Source organism: Pseudomassariella vexata (assembly GCF_002105095.1).
Source record: "Pseudomassariella vexata strain CBS 129021 chromosome Unknown BCR38scaffold_21, whole genome shotgun sequence".
NCBI classification, from domain to species: domain Eukaryota; kingdom Fungi; phylum Ascomycota; class Sordariomycetes; order Amphisphaeriales; family Pseudomassariaceae; genus Pseudomassariella; species Pseudomassariella vexata.
The window spans coordinates 63870-82750 of record NW_024467976.1 but is presented as its reverse complement, the minus strand read 5'-3'; the positions used below and the strand labels follow the sequence as shown (position 1 = coordinate 82750).

The window sequence follows — 18881 nt, the reverse complement described above, 5'->3', positions numbered from 1 at the left end:
GGAGCCGACGATTTTGCTCGCCGCGGTAGTCAAGCCAGCCGAAGCAGCATTGCCTCTGGCTCTCAGTCAGGAGCAGAAAGTGGCGAAGACGGCTACTCACGCAGCAGCAGCTGTAGCAGCCGCGGAAGCATATTCTCACGCATCTCCAACAATGATCAGAGAAAATCACCCACTGACGAGGCAGATGACGAGAACGCGGGGGCAGAGACTGGATCTGGAGACGAAGAGGAAGGTTGGAGAAGCCGTCGAAGCAGCACCAGCAGCATCTTCTCCGACGTTGTCCAACAAACCGTCGAAGTCTTCGAGAACACCGGCAACTTCATAGAAGGCGGAGTCGGTACCTGGCTCGAATTCTTCGCTCGCTACGCCCTGCACTTTTTCCTCTTTTTCATCACCGTGCCTTGCCTGTACGCCTATCGACTCGCCATCGTGGATATCATGTATAATATCTCGAAAGCCCGGGACAGTGCCCAAATCCAAGTGTCAAAGCTGCGTGTCGAATACTACAAAGTCATGCACCAGACCTCGCTCATGGCGCCCATGAATCTCAACCTAACGTCCACTGTGGCGCCCTGGTATGACAGCTATACGAACATGCTCACCAACACCGACTACGAGACGTGGTTCGCCGATGCCCGTGACGCCGACGATGTTATTACGGTTATGTACAGCACTCTGCCTTCCATCGACGTCACAGGAGAAACCCTGCGCGAGCGCGCCTTCATCCAGGGGCAGATGGAAATGCGTTCCACTTTGCGCAAGCGAGCCGAGGTGCTCTTTGAGAACTTCCTCGGCACCCGCGTTACTGCCATCAACTCCATAATCAAGGAAGGTGAAGCCTTTTCGGGATATCTCCGCTGGCGGCTGCTAGGCGAGGCCAAGCCGCGCATCAATGTCAACGGGTACACGCAGCGACAGAACCAGTGGGTGACGCCCGAGGGCAAGTTCCGCAACCGGAATGCGTCGCTTTTGACTACAGCGGCATGGGAGCTAGTCGAGCGCATAGCAACTCTGCACGATGAGTTGTACGTGCACGAGAAGGGGTACGCTTACAACGGCGTGCCAATCCCCGAATTGACCAAGAATCCCGGTCTGTTGGGGAAGGCGTTTGCGCCGCTCCGGGACATTGAGGCTGCCGAGGACAACGAGTTCAAGATTATTAAGTTTCTCATGGAAAAGAGCCCCAATGCGTACATGTGGGAGAATAGACACTCGGGGGCCTTGGGAAGGCTCAAGAGAAGGCTGGCGTATCTACAGCAATCGCTCAACGAGCAGGAGTTGATGATAATGTGGATGCGCGAGAGGCTGGCTGCCGAGGCCCAGTTTCATCGGAACAGGACCACGGGGTCCACACCGGAGGACATGCCTGATCGGATCAACTGGAAGCAGCCCGTCGACGAGCTGGTCGAGACATTCACGCGACTTGGGTTCAGGACGCAGGAAAAGTATATCATTGCCAAGGAGCGGAAGGACACTCTCCAGAAGGATATCCACTCCTCTGAGAAGGAATGGGAGAAGTGGAAGTATAACAACTGTGGTGGTGTGTCTGACCCTTCCCTCGTTTTCTTCTCTTCTGTCAATTCCTTCCCTTTCCATCATCCATCACAGCAGCTAACACTGAAGAATCCAGGTACCTCCTGCTACGATACCTTCTCCACCGACAGCCTCCTCCTCGGCAACACCCAAAAGCTCTACCAAGGTCTCGACCTCTCCACCAAGCTCGGCATCCACGACCGCGCCAATCCCAAGAGGTTCCGAGCCCACAAGGCCGTATCTTCTTCCCAAGGCGAGCCCGACATCTCCTACGAGAAGATCTGCTGCGGGAGGAGTATGGACAATGAGTGGGCCGAATGCCTCAAGTACGGCTCCAAACTGGTATACCAACACCCACTCCAAGGCCACAAGTCAATTGCCAAAGAGATCGAGTCGGCCGAGGCCAGGCGGCAGGCAGTTCCGGAAATTGCAGCCAGCAAGGCTTAACATAGGGGTTCTTGTTAGATGAGGAAGTTAATACTTGCCATTCCGTTGACCGGCATTGTTTATTTAGTACTAGAATGATGAAAATGGATCGATTTTCGTCCAATTTGTATACTGCTCTTGTGGAAATACGCAATTGCACTGGCCACGGTACTTGATTCACAACGACGCGCCTGGACCCGAGTAGACGCGTGTGGACCAATCGAGTCAGTGCTTTACGCGGGGGTTACGACCAGAATAGCGCTATAACGGTGTGAATTGGTGTGAGGCAGTTACCGCTTTCAGGCGGTCAAACCCGCTATAACTTGCTAGTGCGCCAAACTCGGCCGCCTGGAGTGCCTTATAGTCAATTTATGTGATTCATGTTGCTTAACACTCAAGATTATTTTCAGATGGCTTCACCACTGTCCTTCCCCTTGCGCCTCGCTTTGCCAGTGTTCCCCATGCCTGACCCTGCAGGTCGCCACGGTCAATATTTCCATTCTTCATCCCAATCCCTCTCCACTCGCGAAGTCTTGCCCCTCCTCAGTTCAACAGAGCCATGAGGAGGCCGCAGCCCATATCCCCAACGAGCGTCCCTCTCCGCCTCCTCTCTTCGAACCTTCTTCCTCTCTGCCTTCTCCTTCTCTTTCGCCTCCCGAGTCTTCTCCTCCCGCATCGCTTCTTCGTCCCAAACCTCAAGCTGGATGATCCTGTCTCTCAACTCAGCCAAACCATCGCCAAACCTTGTTATCTCCACCAGCTCACCCGAGCCCATGGCTCTCGCACTCAACTCGACACCCGATCCCTTCGGCGCAAGCGTGGCTACCAAATCGACCAGAGTAGCAGCATTTTCCGGCACAATAGCCACATACAAGTGAGGCCACGGCGTCGATGACGGATCCCCGTGCGTCCTGCTATAGTCCAACACAGGAAAGCTGAGATGGGGGGACGAGCGCGGGCACACGTAGACTTGGGGGTATGCCGTGCCGGCGGCAGGCGACATGAAGCTTGGCTGGACTTGGGCTGGTGTGGTGTCCTTCATGAATGCGTTGGGGGCTCGACGGGGAGGGGAGATATTGGGCCGTGTACCGGTGATGTTGGAACTGGGTGGCCGTGGAGATGGAGGAAACCTGTCATTGCCGTCTTCGTCTGCTCGGTGTTCTGGCGACGTGTTGAGTTGCTTCCATCCGCGGAAATGGGCGCATGCCGCACAGGGGCATTCCTCGAGGTTGTGACGCTGAGGTCCGGACGGTCGAGGATGACGCGCGAATGCGTTTGGCCATCCTGAGAAGTTTCGCGGCGAGTCGTCCATCCTGCTGCGGATAAACTGTGGAAATTCTAATGCTTCTGGTTTTGGTGTTCTCTCTAAGATGGGGATAAAGGATATCCGTGGATCGAAAGCTACAGGCTTCTGCTGTTTCCAAAGCCTGTCCAAGCTGCCTGCTGCGTGTTGTTCAATCGCTTGTTCTGCTGCTGGCTTTTGCTTCGGCTTGGCGTTTCTCTTCGACTTTCTCTTAGCCTTCTTATAGCACTTGGGACATGGCCAGAGGAAACACATCGTTGTGGCTGTCTTATCCAATGACACCAAGGAAGAGTTGAGACCCAAGACAAATGGACACTTTAGAAGTCTGGCTTAATGCTCACCTTGATCCATATTCACCGAAGTCGAGTGAAAGGGACCATTGGTTGCTCAGATGCATATTGGCGAGACCACGCCCAAGCAACTGCTTGAACCGATTGCCCATTGAACAACAAACAACACTTCTGACCGAAACTGTAGAATATGGAGATAAGATGAACGTATTGTAGCAATTGCTTTGCTGTGATTATGTAGTAGGTCCAGGGCTTGCTTTGAAGGTCCAAGGTTCATTGCAGTCTTATCAGTTAAGCTTCACATGAAAGGTTAACATAACCTGGATAGCCTGGAAGCAGGAACAAAGCTGGAACTATGCGAGTTTGGCCGATGAAAGGTTGCTTTCAAGGGGGACAGGAAGACAGACAAAGGGCTGAGAGAGTGCGAAATGCTAGTTCCCGGCTAAGAGATGGGCATAGTCACAGCCAGGGGTGGACCAGGTACTTCAAGTGGAGGCAGTTGGCCGCTGCCGTGGCCTTCACAGCCTGGGGGTTCTAGGCAATGACATTGCAGCACACCCAACTCTAAATGCCAACACTCTGGCAACAAGGTAGTTGTTCGCAATGGTCAATAAGTGATGGACATGTTAACAGGTATGCATGTAGTCGTGCCATGACGGATGCAACTTGTCTTCTGATAGCATCTCGGAGTTTGGTTAGCTAGATTTGCCAGGATTCGAATGAAGAAGTGAATGCATGAATTGAACCAAGCTGCGCCTTTACAAATAAATTGAGATTGAAGGAGTTCACGAATGGATGACTCGCATCAAGACTGCCTAAGCCGATCACGACAACTGTAACAGACAAGGAAGGTGGGTAATGCATGTTCAAGACGACACCATCCACTTGAGCATCTTGATTTAGCGACCGTGTCCAGAAATCCGGGTAAACTTGGGGGCCGACAGATTCGCCGCAATCTCAAATGCGTGACAAACCTTAATCTTCCGTTGCGCATTAAATTCCATCTCACTCTATTGCTTTCGCAAATAATTTCCCCATACCAAAGACCACATCTCTCCCTCAAGCTCGAAGGTTCAAGCTAGTGTTGACCTTCTCGTCGCGTCTTCCTTTACCATCACTCACGTCGCACTTGCTCCTCCTCAAACTGCAGCCATGGGTCTCAGTCCGCAAATGTATGTCTGGCTCTAACCCTCTCGCAGTGTTACCTGTTCTGCGCAAAGCGACTAACAGCATCGCTTAACAGCACTAACCTGGTCATCATCCTTGGGATGATGCAGGTGTCGAAGCGTATTCCGTTTGATGATCCCAATGTTCTCAACGCTTGCCGCGCACTCTACGTTGCCAGCAACCTGCTCATCGCGATCCTGTATCTTTACACCCAGGCGCAGATCAATAAGAAGAAGGGTGCGCATCTACCACTAGACCCCCACCTGGCAATGCCTCCCACCGACCATCCACTGACAGACGCCGCACAGATATGACGACCCTGAAGTATGTCGAGCCGGCCCCCATGGGCTCCACCGAGGAGGGCAAGCTGGTCACTACCACCATCCATGCCTACGACTCTCAGCAGATTAAGGCCTCTTTCCGATCGCAGATGATGGGTGTCGCTATGATGGGATTCATGCATCTGTACATGAAATACACCAACCCCCTACTGATCCAGTCCATCATCCCCTTCAAGAGCGCTCTCGAGAGCAACCTGATCAAGATCCACGTCTTTGGCCATCCCGCGTCTGGCGACCTCAAGCGGCCCTTCAAGCAGGCTGCTGGGTTCATGAGTGGTCTTCAAGGTAGTGCCGCACAAAGCGACAAGAAGGCTGTCGAGGCTGCCGAGAGGTCCGGCCGCGGTGGTGTTAAGGACGAGTAGGTGGAGTTTGGGCAATATAGACCGGGGGTTAGCAAAATGGGGAAGAGGCCATCTCAGCAGCTGAATCACAGCTGCCAGATGGCCTTTGTATATTGTACACAACCATAATATCAGAATCAAGGAAAGCGCTATGAGGGTTACTGGCCTAGCATCTCCAACACACATCACTGGCTTTATTCTGTTTGTGACCTCTCTCCTGGTGTCCCAATCAAACTTTCTGGACAGGCCACGGTTCCACACAATAATGACAGGGAACAGTTAATTCAACCGATGCGGTTCATACTTGCCCATTTTTCACAACTGTCATTATGAGGGCTCTCTTGCATTGTCTTTGCAGATCAATGAGAGCAATGTCAAATAACCCCACAATGGGCAATTTGATCAAAGATTTTACAAGTTCAATATGTGGTGGAGCGTTGAAGAGTTTGGGGCCAAGCAAGTAGAGGCAGAATACTGCTTGGACAGCGTCAAGGAGGCTCCCTCTGTCCGAAACTATGAGGTGGCTCTGGCCGCAATGAGCTGCTTGTGAACAAAGCGGATTGCTTGGAACGTAAGTATACTGCCATGCAACTGTGATGCACCACACTGTGAATTCCTGAGCATGGCATCTGCATTTGAAGATTTCTTTCAGCCTGCGAGGTTATGTCTACGCAGAGGGGACACATGTAAGATACCTATGCTTATTCATAGGTGAGCCTAACAACGAAATGATGCTGCTTGCGTAGTCGGGCATGTTCCAATTACCATGCAGAAACATGCATGTACTTATACACCAGTGTCTGCCTTACGTACTTCAAGTATTTTGTCTGCCACATTTATGGGCATTGGTAGTTCAACCTTCAGGCATATCCAGGCTAACTTTGTACACGTCATAGAAAAGACATTCTATTTGACACATGTCGACAGTGATCAACTAGTCTCAATGCGATCAAACTCTTGGCGTTCTGTCCCCTGCAACAAAACCTCACATTTTCACTACATACTTCGATTGGTCGTAGGTTAGACCGTAACCACCCGGATTATCAGTATCACTACTTAAGCCTATAGATATGCATGGCCTGGTCATTCTAGAAGCTGTTATTGGCATTGTCGTCCCGAATTTCCAATTTGGTGCAGTGCCGAGCCACTAAGGGATTTATAGTTAAGTATCGGCCAATGAGCAGAGTCGCACACTTGCTGTTCTATAGTGTAATCATACCAACTCATCCACACGGCAGGGGCTGAGTTCTCCGCTTGACGTAGACCCGCCTTCCCAAGCGAGCAATCCACTACACATTCAGCTTCCGCAGAGATCCCTGACTAGCAGAATCCAGTCCTTAGCCCCTATCCCTGTAAGGATGTGCCACCAACCATGAAACTCAAAGAGCCAGGCCCAGGGGAGCCCAACCGCAGCTCTGATCTGCCTCAACTCCATACACTTCTCCAGGTCAATGTTCCATATTATGAAAGCCACCACCAACGTACCGAGCGCGCTCCAGAATCTGCGCGCGAGATTCTTGCGCTCTGTTTCTGAACGGCCTCGGGCGTGGATAAGGTACAGGGTCCGCGGCCAGATGAGGCTCACCATAGTGCTGAAGGTATAGAAATGAAGAAGAATGTTGCCGTTTCGGAGATAGGCAATGGAGACGATTGCGGTGACGGAGAAGAGCACGGCGGATATAAGCTTGGAAGCAAGTGGTGAATGACCTGATGTGTAGAGCTTTTGGAGCAGAGCTGCTGAGAAGACCAGCATGGATATATCGTCGCAGAATTGTGCTGTCTGGTTGAGCGTTGCATGGAAACCGACTGAAAATATCCCAACACCTAAGAGGGACCAGGACAAGATATCTAGGCCCTTGGAGGGGTGTTTTTCGTCATTCTTCCGAGGATAGCGAAGTGCAAAGTATACTATTTGTGCGTTCAGCATGTTCTATCGCTTTTCAATCCCGGAGTTTTGAAGGATCAGTCTCGGGCAACATGAGCACGTCTCTTCTCCCTCTACTCGGGTAACTAAAAACTGTGGACTAACCGTATATCAGATTTGTCGTTGTGCTTATGAACTCAGCAGCATATTGAGTAACGGCGTAGTCTTCCTCACAAAAGCTATTATCACGTTAGTGTGACAATATTCATAAACCTGTACCACCGAGTTCAAGTCGCCGAGTCACTCACTTCATAGCACTGGTTGGAGGACCCCAAAACCCCGAAAGAGCGTGTGGGTCACCAGAGTAATGATTGTGGTGGTGAGCCATAACTCCGTCTATCTCCGGTTGAGGAAACAGTCCACAGCTTGTCGCAAGAGATGTTGGAAGACGGAAAACGATGACTGATGTGTTGGTTTTCCGATAATTCAAGCTGCCGCTTTGAAGCAGAGCTTCGTCGGGTCCGGAAACAGTGGGAATAAGGGATCGATCGTGGATATCGTCTTTACCTAAGCAACGAATCTCGGCTGAGCTGTTGTTAGCGAACAGCACTATGATTTAAGTTCAGTTACACTTATCGGCAGTAGATATAAAAAGAATGACAAGACGGGAGGAAGCATAAGTACCGCTCCTAGTTTTATAGGTTCTATCGCCGCTTTCCGAGTGATCCGCGGGTGCGGCGGGGACTTGGTTGAATGGCATGCAAAAGTAATCAATCACCTGGTCCACCAACCAGAATCATATGCAATGCATCGATAATGCAAGCTTACCGATGATCCAAGTTTATGGTATTTCGGAAGTGAGCCCGTCTCCCCTTGATTTGATGAATGAAGAATATTGCCATATTTGCGTTGCTAGACTATAAGTTAGTTATATAGGGCAAACATCCCGCGTAGGTTCGATGCAACATCAAAAATAAGGTCTATCAGGTAATTCGACCAAGCAAACCTGTTTTTCATTTCATCATGTACATAGAAACATCGCATTCAGCGCTAAAGTCACGTAAGACTCAACCGAATACTCGAGCAATTCTAACTATATAGATATAATGATGATAACCACATTCGTGTATCTAAGGCTCGTTTTCTGTATTCCTTGACGTCTTTGAAATATCCGCCACTACCTTTACACATGCGCTGTACTCTCAATATCCAGGGTGAGGCCATATTGCAGCGCACGGTGCTCGGTGATATTGTCGGGCCCGTTGACTGAGACACGGGAGATCCTATCGATGAAATATTCCGACTGGTTCTCGATATCGCGCATACAACCCGGTGTATTTTAGTCAGCTTGATGCCTACCGGCGTGTGTTCGTATGGGACTTGGGTTGACAACATGACGTTCTCGCCCTTTAGGGGTAGCTGTTGGATAAGCATATGTAGCCATGATGCCTGGGGTCTATGGAAGCCTTGCAAAATGAAGTTGAGGTTATCGCATTTGTGATGGCAGCAGTATGCACCCAAAGTGTTTTGGAAGCTGAGGCTCTCGACACGAAGGGAGAAGAAGTTGGCCAACAGAGGGTTAAAGCGTGGCTCACCATCATAATTAGGTGCCAAGAACAGAGTCCTTTATAATTTTGGGGAGTGTTGTATTACGATATGCCATCTTTTGTTGACTTGCTGAGTGTGGAGGAGGGCGGCTAGGCCGACCTTGACGGGGCTGGCTTCCAGCAGTTCGGGGATGTTGAGGACTTGATCACGGGAAGCATTGTTTTATTAAAAATCTTGTACATAGAGTTGCATGTGGTAGTATATCGCAGAGTTTGGACTGGAGAGTGAAGAGATTCAGACAGTATATACATGAGCAGTTTCGGGGGCATATTCATGGGCTGATATCCTAAATGCATATCGGGAATACCGACGAGACATCTGCTGCCACTATCTGAAGTGTGGACACTCTATATGTGGTTGCTGTTACGCCGCTACAAGCCATGTTACGAGGCTGTTGTGACCAGCATCGTGCTACCCGGAACTTTAATTGGTTTGGCCCGGCACCTTGCAAATGCGTCCCCTGCTTCTACGTCACCATTCCAATCTTCAGTCCTCCAGCTTCTCTCTGCTTTTAATGTGTAGATCATAGAATCGCATCGTTCTCAGTTCTCACTCCAAACTCATTCAGCATTGGACTGTACCATCGCATCCTGCAGCATCTCGCCATGCCACGCCCATCAACACCTCCCAGCGTTCCGGGCCCCTCCAAAGCAGTCGCATCCCCGCCAACGCCCGAGGTGACTCGTCGCATCGTGAGTCCGTCTCAACTGTATCACCCGTAGACAATGATGTCTCTTAACCACGATTCACCGGATAGGAAGAGTCCCGTCTCCGTGCCAAATCCCTTCGCGCACAACACGAAGCTGCTCAGCGACACGCTGGCGTGTCTTCCCTGAACCGCACATCCTCGGGCATCGTCGCCACCAACGATATTTCCTTCCCCCGAACTCGAAAGCGTGTATACGATGAAATTGCATCAGTCCCGGTCCGTAATACCCCAGCGACGAGTCGCGATGGGCGTGCCAATGGCGCATTGCCGGACAACCCAACAACCACGGGCGAACAGAAGGGCGACGAAGGAGCGATACGGCCTGCGCGCAAGTTCACAAAGTTTGTCGACTACGATTTTGACAAGATCACAGACACCAAAGGAGGTTTCCTCACGGCGGACGATGATCCGTTCAACAAGGCCATGAGCGGGGCTGCATCTGCGAACGCGAAAGCCGGCCCTCCCCAGGACCCAACGGAGCAGAAGCCTCAAGGCATGTCGGCCCAGGAGTGGGAGCGTTTACAGTTACTACGGAAGCTACGGAAACAGAAGGCGGGGCCGTTCCAGCCGGGGTTGAGTGTACTCACAGATGACAAGGAGAGAAAGAAGTGTCGCGAGTGCAATAGTTTAGAGATTGACTACGTCTGGGATGAAGTATTCAACTGTAGGATCTGCAACCAGTGCAAAGAGAAGCTGCCCGAGAAGTATTCTCTTTTGACCAAGACGGAAGCCAGGGAAGATTACTTGTTGACAGATCGTGAGTCTTCGCTTCCACCTACTGGCCTTCAACTGGAACAGCGCAAGACTGACATGAAGTAACAGCCGAGCTACGAGACGAAGATCTGCTCCCGCAATTATCCAGACCTAACCCTCACAAGTCCCACTGGCACGACATGATGCTGTTCCTCCGCTACCAAGTCGAAGAATATGCCTTCAGTGACAAAAAGTGGGGGTCTGCCGAGGCCCTTGACAGCGAATTTGAGCGCCGCGAGACGGAAAAAAAGCAGCGCAAGGAGAAGAAGTTCAAGGAGAAGCTGCAGGATCTCAAGAAGCGCACTTTGGCAGAATCACATCGGCGGCAGGGTACCAAAGCGGGGAAAGCCAAGTTTGGCGAGACGATAGGCAAGGGAGGAAAGCATGAGCATGAGTGGGGGCGAGTGATAGAGAATGAGGAAGGCGCTACATTGAAGACGTGCACAACGTGTGGTATGGAAGTGGAGGAGTTGGAGTTTTGATGATGCTGGAGTAGTGTGTGTTTTGACGTATGATACCCAGTGTGCTTGCTTTTAGGCGATTTGAAAGATTCCAGTTGGGCACTCTGGTTCTCTGCTTTAGTTCTTTGCTCCCAAGTCCTGCGTGGAGTGTCACCGAGATTGAAGAAAAACTTGACTGAAGTGGCCAAGGATTCGAACGTGGCCCCGAGCATGGTGACGATGGCTTGGCGATTAGAGGAGCTATTGACAGTTCATGCTTGAGGCCCCAAATGGCTTCATCTTACATGGAATACCCACCAACTCAAGCTCGTTCAATTCTCATTGACAACTTGTGGGTACATTACACTATTGAATGATGAGAATGTCGTCATTGCTGTGGTTCACCACAAGTAGTGGTCATCATAGGTAGCAAAGAGATGGGATATTTTCTTGTTCAATTCCTAGCCACATCGGTTAAGGACTTTGTACAGCTCGACCTCTTTGTCAGGGACCTCTTATTGCATATAACTGTTTACGCATTGCCCTGATATCACTCTCCGATCAGTCCAGAACCTACAAATAATCACATTCTAATAGAAAGAGCCCTGTATATTCGCATTCAACCTCATTGGCCAATATACTAGTTACACCAGCTACCGACCACAATCTAGGAAGTCCTCACACGCTTGAACTCCCAACCCCATTACCTCATCTCCAGCCCCGCAAATTATTATCCAAAGGCCAACAGCAAAACACCCTCAGGTCGTCCATAGGGCTTATCCGGAAATATAGGCCCCTTCCCATGTCCGGAAGGGCCTAGCATGGCTGCAGCAACTATTTCTGCAACCTCAATATCCCGAAAACGCCAACGAGGATGTCTCTGGGGAGTACGTAGAAGATGGATCCCTCTTTCAAACAATCCTTCATGATCTCCTGCGTCACAATGACCGCTGGATCCCTAAATGAGGATCATCCAGTTGCCAGCAACCCAACATTTCCCTTGAGGGAGTAAAGGACTCTGGCGGGCGTATGTCTCGCTCAAATTGCACATCTGCAAGTTACCATTCGTTGTGCGATTGGGTGTGTTGACAGTCAGTGACGGAGGAAGAGGTGAGGGCGTTGGCTTTGGAAGAGGACGTGGAGCAGGATATCAAAGTTGCACAGACGGAGAGTGAGGAGTGGGAAGGTGAGGTGTATGATGCGGAGTAGTATGTCAGTGTGATGCTTGAGAGAATTAGGGGGAGGAAGTTGAGGCTCGGAGGGATTTTGGATTCGGGGGAGGTGGCTTGTGACACTTAGCTAGGAGACGAAAGGTAAGGTATGTGTGTACATGAGAGCTTCTGCTTCTTTCTATACTCTACCGATCTGTACAAGAACGGAGTTAAGAAAAAAGATTGCATATTCTACATTTGTTTGCAAGGTTGGGATCCGACTTGGATTTACTATGAATAAAACCATGGTCAACGCAGCCATATTTCGGTAATGTGTTATTTGCGTTGCTCCCTCGGCTCGGTTTAGAAAGTAGCCTTCGGTGTTGAGTGGTGGGTTCTAATGTTGCCATCGCCATTCCGATCTTATCTTGCGTCATGTGCCGACTCCGCATACTCATATTGCGTACAGAACCCAATCAGCCAGCTTCCTCCCTTTGGTAACCGCTCATTATTTTAACAATTTGAGTTGTGTCAAAATAGTTGGGAAGAATTTCAACTGCATCATTGTGTGGGTTACACTTCAAAATCATACCTCGCTATGACAAGCAGCTCCAACCTCGAGATTGCCATCGTTGGCGCTGGCATTGCGGGTCTCACAGCAGCCATTGCTTTACAACATCACTCGAATATCGATGTTCAGATCTACGAGAGAGCAGAGAAACTACAAGAAATCGGGGCTTCCATTGCTCTCGGCCCTAACGGAATGAGAACATTGGACAAGCTGGGAGTCCACAATGCTCTGGATGACTCGATTGCTTTTCGGAACAAATCACGTTCGCCCATGATATACCGGTGGGGTGAATTGCTGATCTACTTGTAATTCCGTACTGACGAGACACAATAGCCACTACAAGACGAATGAGGTAGTTTCTGTTGATGAACATCAAGGCCTCGTAGAAGACTGTCACCTCACCTCGCGCTTCTATCGACCACATCTCCAACAAGCACTGGCTGTGCATGTCAACCCTAGTCGAATCCATCTCAAAAAGTCATTCGGATCGGCCAACTTCGATCATTCACTAAATAAGCTGGTTATTGCATTTGAAGACGGCACCACGGCCACAGCCGACATCCTGCTCGGCACAGACGGGATTCATTCCCCCGTCCGCCGCTTCTTCGTCCCGACTTCAATCCCCAATTGGACGGGCTGGGTTACCTTCCGCTCCGTATTCCCCATATCCCACGTATCACGCATCCCCGACCTTCCGGACGAAGCATGTCACTTCTGGGGACCCAATCGGACACTGTTCGTATCAAAGCTCGGCAAAGACTTATTCACAATCGTCGGTTCATACCAAGCAGATCCAGACGCGCCCGATGCGCCTTGGAAAGACTCAGTATGGAATGAACAAGGCGATGTTGAGGTCCTGCGGGAGTACTACCAAGATTGGAGTCCCCTGGCCCGCGCCTTGATCGACGCAACGCCGTATACGCGGATTTATCCCAACGCAGCAGCACCAGGTCTCGACTCGTGGGTTTTCGAAAACGGCAGGGTGACACTCGCAGGTGATGCGGCACACGCGCACGGTGGTGCATTTGCCGCAGGTGGGAGTTTGGCTATTGACGATGCTTGGGCCTTTGCCGCGTCGATTTTACATGTTTTTCCTGAGGGTGCCGTGGGGCTGCCCTCAGACGAGGATATTGCATTAGCCCTGAGGTCGTATGAAAACACAAGAAAGGGCCATACTGACCGCGTGCTGAAAACTGTACTTGAGGGGAATAAGAAGAAGAAGGCAATGGTTGGGAAGCCGGAAACGGATGAGGAGTTAAGGGTCAGGATGAAGAATCGTCCAGATACGGCCTGGATCCATGAGTGTGACGTGGAAGCAGCATTTAAAAAAGTGTTATCCCAAGAACTGCAGAATGGGAATGCGGAAGAACAGGCCAGGCTGTGAGCTGCTGATCTTATTCATACTTTCTGAAGTTTGAAGTCACAGTATGTATATCAATGATTAAGTACCATTCGTTTCCCTGCCAACTCCAAAGCTCAGAAACTTGACCAATTTGAAAGTGGCAACTTCCACTACCATTGTTATTGTCAGGATATTTCTAAGAGTAATTCACCTTTACATTGACGTTCAAGTCAAACACTTTGCAAGCGAACAACCAAAGCATCTTATCGTTGCAACTGCTTTGCTCTACGCACATTAGATGGACATCCAGCTCACGTGTTGATGGCCAACCCTATGGCAGCCGCTATCCAAGCCTGGTTGAAGGACGTCCAGCCGATTCGACAACCGCAGTCTCAGCGACACAAGAGATTGCGATCGCGATCGCACTCACCCTGTCCTTCACCACTGCAGTCGTTTTCATCGACCTGGGTCAGGCCCCAACCACGCCAGCAAAGAGACGCCGGCCAATGACCGATGGCGATCTCCGCGAAACAGCGCTTAGAGTCGACCCCGACGGAGAGCATACTCTTGGGGTGATCACTAAACCCGACCCACTTATCTCAAGCTCCGATACGGAGGAGGCCTTCATCGCCCTTGCACGGAATGAAGACAATTTGTTTTATAATTAGGCTGGCACATGCTTAAGAACAGAAGTTTGAGGAAGCTACAAGCTCGTTTATAGAACCTGTGACGATTATACTATCAGGGTATAAACCACAGAAGGTATAAGGGTGCCGGGTTTATGTTATCAGGGTACGTGTATAGAAGAAGATCAACTATGAAGATAGTTGATAGAAGTGCTGAACAATAGATTTCACAGGTGTACTCGTCAAAGCCTTTAGCTTAACCTATGGGTAAGAAAGGTGCTAAGATTGATCACTGGAGTAATGAGTGTCTATGTAGGAAATCCTCCTGACTATATCCAATCATTCCTTCACTTATGTTGGTCGATCCCGGAGCTGATCACCCAAAGAGACCATATGAGGTATTGGGGATGAATTATGAAGACTCCCAAGGCCTTCAAGTCTTTACTCGAAATAACACAGTTCTACAGCGAGATATTGCCCCGTTAAACCGGGGCGAAAAGGTCCCCTACGCGCCCTACATTTACAGGCATACCTGTGCCGGAGGAATAGGCGCAAGATAAAGTCTACGCCGCAGAAAGCAACTATTAGAATAGAGAACGACCAAGCGGGGCATACCTGAGCAGACCGAACGAAACACGCTGCCCTGACCGGTAAGGGCAGAAGATTCCAGGAACACAAGCCACAAGGCGGAGAAACTGCTAGATAGACGAGGTCGGTGAAAAGGTGGATCGAGGAAGTCGGCTGTAGACGGAGGTTCTCAAGTAGCACACCAGACTCTAGCCTAGCACGTCAAGTGCCCCAGGGAGGTCCACGGGCCTCGTGATACGAGCCCACCACGACGTTAAATACAGCTACTACTACTGATGTCGGTCGTCCGACCATAGGAGACACATTCCTGTCGTTCCTTTGTCCAGGACCGATGGGAGCGATGGGCTCCTGCTCGCGCGGCGCGCGAGTTATCACTTACGTAAATACTCTCTAAGCGCTAAACGCAGCCACGCGAGGTGAGCAGACGAGAGCGTTCTCACATATTCTATCTAGTCTACTGCCAAGATCAGTTTCATCCTTTGGCGGGGACCAGCGCAGTATTTTGCAGCATCTTTCTATTTGGGTACAGTCTTCTAGTATGCTGAATAAGGTGTAGGATTTGATGATTGCCCCTATTGACACCGTGGCGGGTACAGCAGCAACGTCTCACTCGAGCCTAGCGCATTGCGCACTCGAAATCCGCCCTCCGACCTGGAATCTCGGTTTTATGCATCTGCCAGCATCCACGGCCATGGACCCGGCAGCCGCTGTGAAGCTCCTGGTCCTACTTGGCGCTGCGATTCTGTTCTACTTGTGGCTCAAGTATAGGAATAGGTCTGACACCAGAGCGGTGCCTGCTTTCGGACCTCAGGACGTGTATGATCAACGGCAGCAAGCAAGCAGTAAACTAGTCCGCGCACCACAGTCAAACAATAAACGCGGTATACTGATTTAGAACAGATATCTCACAATCGACCGCTGCTTGAGGTCTTGTATCCCGAGCTGAATAACGCAGCGGCCAAGAATATTGAAGTGGAGCAGGTCTTTCCCCCAACCGTCACGGCCCCCTCCATCTGATTGCTAATTCCGCCAGCATCATCGCAGTCCACGGTCTCGGGGCTAATGTGGATTGGTCGTGAACGTGGAAAGACGGAGCCAAACCTGTTCATTGGCTGAAGGATCCGGAAATGCTTCCTCAGGTCGTGCCGAACGCCCAGATTATGGTATACAAGTACGACCCGACATGGCACGCGAATGCTCTGAAGACTCGCCTCTCTCTTTGTGGTAGGGATCTGGTAGATAGCCTGCGTAGCCTTCGCAAGACGACCGATCGTCCGATAGTTTTTATCGGGCATAGCCTGGGCGGCAATGTTATCCCACAAGGACTGTTCCGTCTTCTGGGTCCCGGCCGTGGACGCCATCAGCTTTGAGAATGCCTATCGCGAAGTCGGTCAAGCTCTCGGTGTCAGACTCGAAGATGACAAAGCAGACGTCAAGCTGCTTGTGAAAGCCGCCCTCGAATACGAGAGAATCGGCAGCTGGCTTTTGGTCGTCGATAACGCCGATGATTTGAAGCTAGTAACGGAACTCTCCAAATATCTCCCATCTAGCCGGAAGGGTTCCGTGCTATTCACGACCAGGAACCACGCCACGGTATTGAGGCTTGACAGCCAGCCAGAGAGTGTTGAAAAGATCAGGGAAATGAGCCGACATGAGGCTCTCAATTTGTTGAAAAAGAACGCGGGGGAAAGCCTGTGTCGTGACTCTGTAAGCACGGAAACGTTGCTCGACTTCCTCGCGGATTTTCCTCTGGCTATTAGTCAAGCATCTACATACATGTTCCAGAGCGGGACGTCAACCAAACTGTATCTCGCTTACTACCAGTCGAGTGACGAGACTAAGGTCAGACTGCTTAGCAAGGACTTCCAGGATCGCGGACGTTATGAGTTGACGAAGAACCCAGTAGCGACAACTTGGCTAATTTTGTTCGATCACATTACACGGGATCAGCCACTTGCTGCGGAGTACCTGAGGTTTATGTGTTTTCTCGCAGAAAAAGATATCCCAAAATTGTTACTTCCCCCAAGTGGGGTTGATCTTGAAGAAGAAGCTATCGGCACCCTAAAGGGGTATGCATTTATTACCCAACGGGACCACCCTAATTCGTATGATATGCATCGGCTCGTTCGATTAGCTACGCGTAAGTGGATACGGCTAGAAGGGGAGTGGGAAAATGGACTACGAAGATGATATACCGACTATCAAGGGTGTACCTTTTCCCCGAGCACGAGAACAGAGAGATCTGGATAGGGTATTTGGCGAATGGGCAGTATGTACTAGAGCTCCGAGAGGACTGTTCTAATGGGATATATAAGGCCACTCTTCTACATAATATTGGGGAGAGTAAAAGTATCCTTGGGAAGTACGACGAGGCCGAGCAGATATATCGGCAGGCCATCTAGCTAAGGAAGAAGGTACTAGGCGGCGAGCATCCGGACATACTTCACAGTATAAACAACCTCGCAAATATACTCGACAGCCAGGGGAAGTACGAAGAGGCCGAGAGGAAGTATCGGCAGACCCTCGAGCTAAGGGAGAAGGTACTAGGCCGCGAGCATCCCGGCACACTTGACAGTATAAACAACCTCGCAAACGTACTAGATAGCCAGGGGAAGTACAAGGAGTCCGAGAAGACGCATCGACAGACTCCCGAGCTAAGGGAGAAGGTACTAGGCCGTGAGCATCCCGACACACTTAAAAGTATGAACAACCTCGCAAACGTACTAGACAGCCAGGGCAAGTACGAGGAGGCCGAGGAGGCCGAGCAGACCCTCGAGCTAGATCGTGAGCATCCGACACACTTAGTAGTATGGATGCTGGTCTTCGGGGCTGCTCGGTCTCTACTACTCGTCACTCGCCCGATCTGCTAGCATAAGGGAACTGGGTGTTTCTTAGAGTGGTGATATCTGGTCGCCATGAGCGCGTAGCGGTCTAAAGGTCTTTCATGATTCAGTCAGCCTTCGTTCCATGTATAAGAGAAGTGGCAGTCTGCACCATCTCCGATCGGCCAACAAGTTCATAACATGCCACCCGAAGAATAAATTGATCCGACCCCACACTTCATCGAGTTCTGTGAGATGTGCGGCATTGTTGTCTCCTCTATGTACAGTTTTCACGGGCTCCACTGATGAGGTACTGATCTGATTAACATGCTCGTCTTGGACGTGATCTGGATTCCACTAATGCGGTATAGGAATGTGAGTAGCGGTAACCCACGAATAAGCACAGAAATATATCCCGCAACCTGTGGCACAATCTGAACAAGTTCGGTTGAACATGTGAAAGGCAGGGCAAGCCCTACAATGAGGCAAGTTAACGGTGAGCCGGCCAGACGGCACACCCCATAGACTTCAGTACTATCTTGTTCAAGTGGTTCTCGGGTCTGGAATGCAACGATATGGCAACTGAGAAGTCCGCACCAATGGTATGCCGACCTTCGCCTTCTCGCATTCTCAGGTTTTACGCATCCCATCTCAACCATAATATTTAGAGTTATCAAGCTGTATTCGTTGGCGAGCTCATATAACTGGGAACGTAGATGATTGTAACAACACCACCAGTGATAAGCGTTGAACGAGGACCAAACACACACAACGCTACTCTCCGTGTTTGGAGACAAGTCAGAAAAGTTCGGTGCCAACTGAACATTTGCATAGTTTCATTCCCGATGAGCTGCGTGCCTCAGCGTAAGTAAGGAAATGAAAGCGTATATTGTACACGCGAGCGCCGATACGACATGGACAAGTATATCTCATGTTCTGATCAATGCACGCCAGCTCTGAGCTCGACTAGACTTGCTAAGTACCAAATACGGCTGTAATAAAACCT

The 18881-nt window shown here is 50.4% G+C and overlaps 8 protein-coding genes across 8 annotated transcripts; 6 read left to right on the top strand and 2 right to left on the bottom strand.

The window, feature by feature from the left end:
* The first annotated feature begins 778 nt into the window (after positions 1-778).
* On the top strand, positions 779-2114 carry BCR38DRAFT_450215 (uncharacterized protein). Its single transcript, XM_040861355.1, has one exon. It carries the CDS (start codon positions 1171-1173, stop codon positions 1978-1980), a length of 810 nt encoding a protein of 269 aa, XP_040710321.1. The 5' UTR covers positions 779-1170; the 3' UTR covers positions 1981-2114.
* Positions 2115-2446: 332 nt separating this feature from the next.
* Positions 2447-3517, bottom strand: BCR38DRAFT_490301 (uncharacterized protein; the record flags this gene model as incomplete). Its single annotated transcript, XM_040864505.1, has 1 exon — positions 2447-3517. The coding sequence occupies one exon, from the start codon at positions 3515-3517 to the stop codon at positions 2447-2449; it is 1071 nt and encodes a 356-aa protein (XP_040710320.1).
* A 1187-nt stretch (positions 3518-4704) lies between these two features.
* On the top strand, positions 4705-5422 carry BCR38DRAFT_414175 (inorganic phosphate transporter Pho88; the record flags this gene model as incomplete). The annotated part of the gene is made up of 3 exons (XM_040858903.1): positions 4705-4724; positions 4796-4956; positions 5028-5422. 3 exons carry the CDS (start codon positions 4705-4707, stop codon positions 5420-5422), a joined length of 576 nt encoding a protein of 191 aa, XP_040710319.1.
* A 1276-nt stretch (positions 5423-6698) lies between these two features.
* On the bottom strand, positions 6699-7653 carry BCR38DRAFT_490299 (alkaline phytoceramidase; the record flags this gene model as incomplete). Its single annotated transcript, XM_040864504.1, has 3 exons — positions 6699-7309; positions 7431-7504; positions 7574-7653. 3 exons carry the CDS (start codon positions 7651-7653, stop codon positions 6699-6701), a joined length of 765 nt encoding a protein of 254 aa, XP_040710318.1.
* Positions 7654-9478: 1825 nt separating this feature from the next.
* BCR38DRAFT_414173 (XPA protein C-terminus-domain-containing protein) lies at positions 9479-10817 on the top strand (the record flags this gene model as incomplete). Its single annotated transcript, XM_040858902.1, has 3 exons — positions 9479-9565; positions 9631-10339; positions 10405-10817. 3 exons carry the CDS (start codon positions 9479-9481, stop codon positions 10815-10817), a joined length of 1209 nt encoding a protein of 402 aa, XP_040710317.1.
* Positions 10818-12524: 1707 nt separating this feature from the next.
* Positions 12525-13881, top strand: BCR38DRAFT_461454 (uncharacterized protein; the record flags this gene model as incomplete). The annotated part of the gene is made up of 2 exons (XM_040862531.1): positions 12525-12778; positions 12831-13881. 2 exons carry the CDS (start codon positions 12525-12527, stop codon positions 13879-13881), a joined length of 1305 nt encoding a protein of 434 aa, XP_040710316.1.
* A 1863-nt stretch (positions 13882-15744) lies between these two features.
* Positions 15745-16070, top strand: BCR38DRAFT_490296 (uncharacterized protein; the record flags this gene model as incomplete). Its single annotated transcript, XM_040864503.1, has 2 exons — positions 15745-15903; positions 15954-16070. 2 exons carry the CDS (start codon positions 15745-15747, stop codon positions 16068-16070), a joined length of 276 nt encoding a protein of 91 aa, XP_040710315.1.
* Positions 16071-16361: 291 nt separating this feature from the next.
* BCR38DRAFT_490295 (uncharacterized protein) lies at positions 16362-17923 on the top strand (the record flags this gene model as incomplete). The annotated part of the gene is made up of 2 exons (XM_040864502.1): positions 16362-17193; positions 17475-17923. 2 exons carry the CDS (start codon positions 16362-16364, stop codon positions 17921-17923), a joined length of 1281 nt encoding a protein of 426 aa, XP_040710314.1.
* Between the last annotated feature and the right edge of the window lie 958 nt (positions 17924-18881).

What these genes read in the sequence shown, in the direction of transcription:
- BCR38DRAFT_450215 (XM_040861355.1), top strand. Translation starts at nt 1,171, where the DNA reads ATGGAAAAGAGCCCCAATGCGTACATGTGGGAGAATAGACACTCGGGG.